Source organism: Odontomachus brunneus, unplaced genomic scaffold (assembly GCF_010583005.1).
Source record: "Odontomachus brunneus isolate Ranch 3 - 2012 unplaced genomic scaffold, Obru_v1 Obru_scaffold_128, whole genome shotgun sequence".
NCBI classification, from domain to species: domain Eukaryota; kingdom Metazoa; phylum Arthropoda; class Insecta; order Hymenoptera; family Formicidae; genus Odontomachus; species Odontomachus brunneus.
Window position 1 is genome coordinate 1,034,926 of NW_022639578.1, and position 6,688 is coordinate 1,041,613.

At 41.5% G+C, this 6,688-nt stretch overlaps 1 protein-coding gene across 1 annotated transcript in view; it reads left to right on the plus strand.

The window, feature by feature from the left end:
* Window positions 1-615: 615 nt before the first annotated feature.
* LOC116849919 (LIM domain-containing protein jub) overlaps window positions 616-6,688 on the plus strand; it is a 9,616-nt gene continuing 3,543 nt past the window's right edge. Inside the window, exons 1-2 of the mRNA XM_032827576.1 lie at window positions 616-3,066; window positions 4,428-4,518. Of these exons, the coding sequence (XP_032683467.1) occupies window positions 1,114-3,066; window positions 4,428-4,518 (2,044 nt within the window). The 5' untranslated portion in view covers window positions 616-1,113. The remainder of the gene's footprint in view (window positions 3,067-4,427; window positions 4,519-6,688) is intronic.

Sequence of the window (6,688 nt, forward strand, 5' to 3'; positions counted from 1 at the left end):
TAACTATTTGTCTCTCCCTGTCTCTCTCTGTCTCTCCCTATCTCTCCCTGTCTCTCCCTGTATCTCTCTGTCTCTCCCTATAATTATTAATTAATTAAAGTATATTTTAATTTAATTTAATTTTTATTTTATTTTATATTTTTTATTTTTTCTATTAGCTATATGGCACGCGCGTAGCGCGCGCATGTATTGTTCCAGTTTAATAAAATTTGCAATATTCTATGTAATTTACATTCCTTACATGAAGAATAACCATGTATATATCATGTAGAAAATATATAAACAATCCATATATATATAATTTTGAATCTTACAGCATAACTTTCTCTATTAAAATTCTGTTGCGGATAACTTAAACTTATATTATCCCACAAACGATTCACACGGGATCTAATTTATCTTTCTACTTCACTGCAGCACCGTCGGTGCCGCCACCAACTACCAATCAGTGGTCTGCGCGAAGATATTTGAAGTTTTCTTTCTTATTGAGCAGCGACACCGTCTTCAATTCTGTCGCGGTACAACAGAAGTGCTAATAGTTACCGTCAAGAGTATCATAGCGCTGTGACATTTACGACAGGTTCCTGTCTTGACAGTAGGCGGTTCGAAGTCACTTGTACGTGTGCTTCCGTGCATGTGCGTCGTCGCATGAATTTTCGCAGGTGGTGATTTTTCGGTGCCGCGACGACAGGGGCCCGAGGTGTGCGCCGGTCGGCGTGTCGGCACTCGAGGAGCACTAACGTGAATTCGAGGCGCCTTGATCGAAGGGCGTAGCCCGAAATCAAGGGAGAAAAAGGGGATTCGAGGCTGCCTGTATACGTAACACGTAACCTTGCGTTCGGTTTCTTGTCCATCCCGTGAGAAAATTACGAGAACACGCAATAAGGAGAAGTGAGGGAGGAAGAGGAGGAGGAGGAAGAGAAGAAGAAGAAGGAGGAGGAAGAGGGAAGAAGGTTTGACAAGCGGACCATCGAACTGGTGTAGCACGACATTTTACAATGTCGAGTCGATTCTTGTCGTCGGTGGCTTAGTTCGGAAAAGTGCTCGACTAGGGTGCGCGTGAGGGGTAGCACGATTTATCAGTGATCAGCGTCCTAAGAAAAATTGTTGCCAATGTGTAATTCGGCGGACACTTCCTACGTACAAAAGTTGGGTTATCTGCACCTTGATGATGACACCGCGGACACTGGTGGTACGGGCAGAGTCTCGGGCTCGAGGCCTGAAGCCCAAGTACCTGTATCCAGGAACATAGCTAACAGAAACGATGCCAGAGCGTCTGGTAGACCGGTCGGTGCTATCGAGAGCTTTATCGAAGGCAATAGCTCGGATATTTCCAGACAAACAGCCTCCACCGACTATAAGCTCTACGAACGTGAAAATATAATAGTTGCTTCGAGATTCGCTACACCCAAGCCAGTAGAACAGATCAGTGCACAGCAGCAGCAGCAGCAGCAGCAACAACAACAACAACAACAGCAAAATCAAACTCGTGGAAGTCACCAACAGGTTCCTGTTTATGAGAACATAGATTATTATCAGCAACAGAATCAGTCGCATCCCCCTTACTATCATCCAGTAGAGTCCAGGAAAAGCCCTAAAAGCAGCCCCAGAGGCTCACTAGCCAGTGAGTCCTATGAGGGAAACTTTAGGAAAGCTCAGCCACAAGTACCAACTGGTAACCGTTATCAAAGCACGTCACCTGCAAAGGAACTGCCACCATATGAGGCACCACCAGTGTATGAGAACATACAGGAAGTACACTTTTCTGACAATATACAAAACAAACCAGGTCCTCAGGTTCCACCTAATTATTATCATCCAGCGAATATCAATGGCGGTGACTATGTCGTTATGACTGGAAAAGTAAATCAATCTCAGAATCAGCGTGGAATGACCCAAAGTTTGTCATACACGCAACAAAGAGGTGGGAGCACACGTGGTCAAAGCTACGATGCTTCAAGTTTACAACGATCAATTGACTCATCCACATCTAGGTACTTACAGGGTTCATCCTCCACCTCTTCAGACCATCAAGCTGGAAGGAGCGCTTATGTTCCCCCTTCTGAACTGCAACCACCAAACAGAAACTTTAGCTATAGCTCTGATCAACAACAGCAACAATCTCCTAGATCTGGCTTACCGTATCACAGTGAATCTCCCCCGATACGTTTGCCACCTGAACCTCATCATTATCGCAGTGCATTGGACAATACCATAACTGGACAGCAAGGATTTCGCGCCACAAATCAAATTGACAGTCAGTCGTCCCAATTTCGACAGGATAATACTCAGAATTATAAACAATACATTGAGCCATCCTCAAGAACTTCGAACGCAAATTTTCCAGGGGACTCGCAAACCAGGAATTCACCAGTGTACGGAATTCGTCCAGGAGAACAGACAGCATGCCGTAATTCTCCATGTTATTCTCCAAATCGTGGAATGCCTCAGAATGAGAGAAACTATCATCAAGAGAATCGCGCAGATTTCCCTACGAGGAATTCTCCCGTTTACTCTTCAAATCGCTCTGCGGAACACCTGAGATTAGGTACACTACAACAGAATGACAGGAACTATGTGCCAGATGTATCAGATCCCCCAGCTACGAGGAGTTCACCACTCTACTCTCCAAATCGAAGTGACCCTGCTAGGGTTATTATTGGCAATAATAATACAACCAGGGGATCGCCAAAAACGAGTCCAACGCATAGTCAAATAACGTCAGAGATTAATTCACAGAGTATAATCAATTCACCTAGACATGGGCCACTTTCTTCATCTAACAATATCATGGGGAGTCCTGTACGTGGGCAGGTGCAAGCACCTGTTACTAGTGCTTCAACTACAACCAATGAAGCTGACATTAATATTGGTCCTAGGATAACTAGTCTCCCCCCTGGCGTCACGAGCGGAGTTGCAGGGCCCGTATTTCTAAATGCCGGTGTACCTGTATTACAAAGGCCCTCCGATCCGGAAGCAGAAGATATAAAACCTGTTAGTCCGCCAATGAAACCTGCATCTGGGAAAGGATTGCTTCCCTACAATGTCATCCCACCTAGACCTTCGGTAAATTTATCGCTAATGCTTGCAAAATTCATGCTCACAGATCCTGTGCTTATAAAAGTCTTGTACCTGTATAACAAATATCATTCTGAAACTCCTGTGTGTGATATCATTTATCTCTGATTCTGCACAATACTTGTTTGTTGCCTTGCTGCATGCTTTTCTAAGAAAATTATGAAAGTGGTATATGAATAAATTATAACGGCACGTCACGGTTATGCTTTTTTTATGTGATGATTTAAGATGATAAGGACTGTATGTAAAATTGATATAAATAGAACTATGATTATTCTATTGCATTTAAATTTACTGTATTGTAACTTTATTTTACTTAAATCTCATTCTTATAGACAATCCAGATAGCACGAGGATATCCAGAGGACATCCTGTGGATATATGTAATAATCCCAGGATCTCTGGGGAGAGATATTCTGAGAAAAAATAATTCTCTGATCGTTCCATATTAGCATCTGTAAAATATCTTGAGAATATTGCGTAGGACATTCTAAAATAAACTAACATAAAATATACATCGTATAACTAAAAATAAGCATATATACACATAAAATATGAGATAAGAAAATAAAATTTATAGTAAATATTTATGTGTAACAACAAAGTTGTGAGTTACAAACGTGCCAGGAGAAATTGGATTTATTTAGGATAATTCTAAAAGTGTTTTGTGTTATCTGAGAGTACAGGTTATTTAAATGTTTTTTCAAAACAATATATACTTCCTAAAAACCGTGAGTAATTTCCAAGGCATGCCTCTGTTGCGTTTTACAAGTGATGATCTCATTAATGCTGACGAGTTAATCATTCGCATTTTACATAACGCTTGACCTATGCGATGATAAAATTAACGCGCAGTTAAGCTAAAATTCTGCTTGTAATCGTTGGACTTTTTCACTTGCACACTTCTTCATTATTAGCCTGTACAAAATATAATTTTTAACAATGTTTTGGTTTTCTGCGTACTACCTTAATATTTTTGTCCTCATTTGCTTGCTTTTTCTATACTTCTGTATTTTTCTATTGGATAAAAAAGTCGATGAATGTTAATGACGTTGAGTGGAAACAATTTCTCGATGTTTATGTATTTATGTATTTATTGGCAGCACTTTATGTTAAGCGTTTGAGCGTAAACGATAGTCCAAATGTAAAATATTTAAGCACTCTTTCTTAACTTAATATAAGTCGGACAAGTGTTAAACAAAAACGACTATGTATAAATTTTTTCACGGCTAAATTTCGTGTAAAAAATTTTGGTATTTCATAAATTGACTGCGTAGTATGCGCTAATTACGCTTGACACTCGTGCATCTGCTATTGATAAGTCACCACGTGCAAACGGCTTTTCGCAGGGGCCAACGGAAGCAGAGAGAAAGATAGAGGAACTGACAAGACAGTTGGAAGAAGAAATGGAGAAGCAGGAGGAGGAAGGAGAATATTTCGGTAAGAAATGACTTTATACTCGCAGAATGCTTATTCGGTCGTTCCGCGAAACCAGGCTTATCGATACTTCGTGTCCCATGTTTTTGCGCGACACGTCAACCTTAGACGTAACCGGTTGTTACGCGATTATTTTTTCGATACTTTGATGTTACTTATATCTTCGTTGTTTCTTTTATATTTCTCGTATCTGCAATAAGAGGAGGAAAAGGGTTGGACAAACCTCCATCGCAGTTTCACACGATGCAGCCCCGGCGCGGCTCAATATTCTCAACGCTCCGCGAATCCATAATTCTAGATATTTCTGCAAAGAGATAAACAGCGCACAGAGCGACGACACGCTGTGCCAATTCCCACGGCGCGAATTCCGCGGTAGACCGGTTTTGGAAAACGGAGTCGAGCTTCGATGGGGCTCGGGTACTTTTTAACGCGACACTTCGTTGACATTCACTCTCTCGCGCACCGCGTCAGCTTCCACCCACGTATCTCTTCGTGTTTCTCCCACTTGAAGGGCCGAGGGCGAGTGTGTGCCACGCACGTGTGTGCGACGCATAGGTGCACGCTTAAGCATGTAGGCTGTCTTAGTCTTACAGCTCTTTAAAAGCCTTAAAGTAGCATTCATATTAGCATTAATAGACGAGACAACGTTGCATCGATGATCTAGCTAGCGTGATTCTTTGGCTTCATCGTATTTAGTTCACTATAACGCTGATTACGCAATTCGCAAGATTACGTCTCATGCGGAATAAGGAAATTCGATCGTTTATACAATCTCTCTTGTATTATATTAACTACTGATTAACTACTCCATTGTGGAAGAGTTTAGATAGCATATTTGAAATGTCACAAAGAATGATATCACATTCGATTGTAGAAATAGCTACTCTATTGTAGGATAGCGTGTAACTTAGCATCTCTATGGTATCATTATATTATTCTTTACGATACATCTTATTTTTTTGAAGAAATTGATAAAAAATGTTCAGAAAGAAAAAAGAGGCAGTTAATTGATAATGATCAAAGAAATAAGACGAGTGTAAATTCATAACTTTATATATATCTTTACCTTAATTTTGTTTCAAGTTAACAGTTATACTTAGATAGTGAAATAAATATATAGAAACGTAATTTTGTTTGATAAGTAGTAAATTTATGAATGGTCCCTTTGTTGCACCACTAAAAATCTAATATCTAACGATACCATTACCCTAATCTGTAAAACGCGAGAAGAAATATTGTGACAATAAATTACATTTAAGTTATCCTGCACAGAAACTCCTTCATTGATAAAATCGAACTCTACTTGGTATCTTGCTTTGTTAAGATGAAAATAACTTTCAGTTGTTCCGAAGATGTCGGAAGAGTGATGCACAAAAATTTACGAAGGGAAATGTAATATACTGATCGTTGTTAGACAATAGATGTGAACGCTGCCTAACGCGCGTAATAAGGAACCGCAAGCACGAGCGGACAGGAACCTCGGTCGAGCGAAGCAATGTCAGTCAGAGAAGTGGCGAGCGTTTAGGCGAACGTAATGTCCCCCTAGTCGCCTTCATACTCGCGCGCGAATGGACTGTATTCTTCGTGTAACGTCCTGTACGCGAGTCGCACCGTCGCGGCTACGTCGGCCGGTAACTAATCGCGTTATAGATAGACCAGTCCGACTCGTTGGTCGGATTCTAGTCCGGCCAGGACTGGTCTAGCAAAACCGAGCCGCAAAATCGAAACGGCCAGTGTTAGCGCGGGTGCGAATTACGGGAACTTGGCCACCAAGGGATGGCAGGATCGCGATTACCCATCGAGAGCTGTGAGTTCGCTTATTCTACTTGATTCCCTCGCGGATAGACGGTTGGTGGTTTTTGACAGCGATCGACCCTGACGAGTGCGCCGCATTGTTGCGTTCGTGGATGCGTGTATTTTTAACCCCCGACGGTGCACCTCGATTTTCGTGCTCTTGAACTCGGCGCGCTATTGTGTCGTCCGGCGAGATTTTCAAATTACGTTCCACGAATTTTCGAATTTCATTTCGAGGAATCGCATTTACTCGTTGTTTCATTGGTCGCTCGAGTTTCGATTAAACCATCGAACATTCGCTGGAAATTAACGGGACAGTTGACATTATGTTAAGGCTCCAGTAGTGCGATTCTGTAACTCGTTATTGGAGTTAACGACA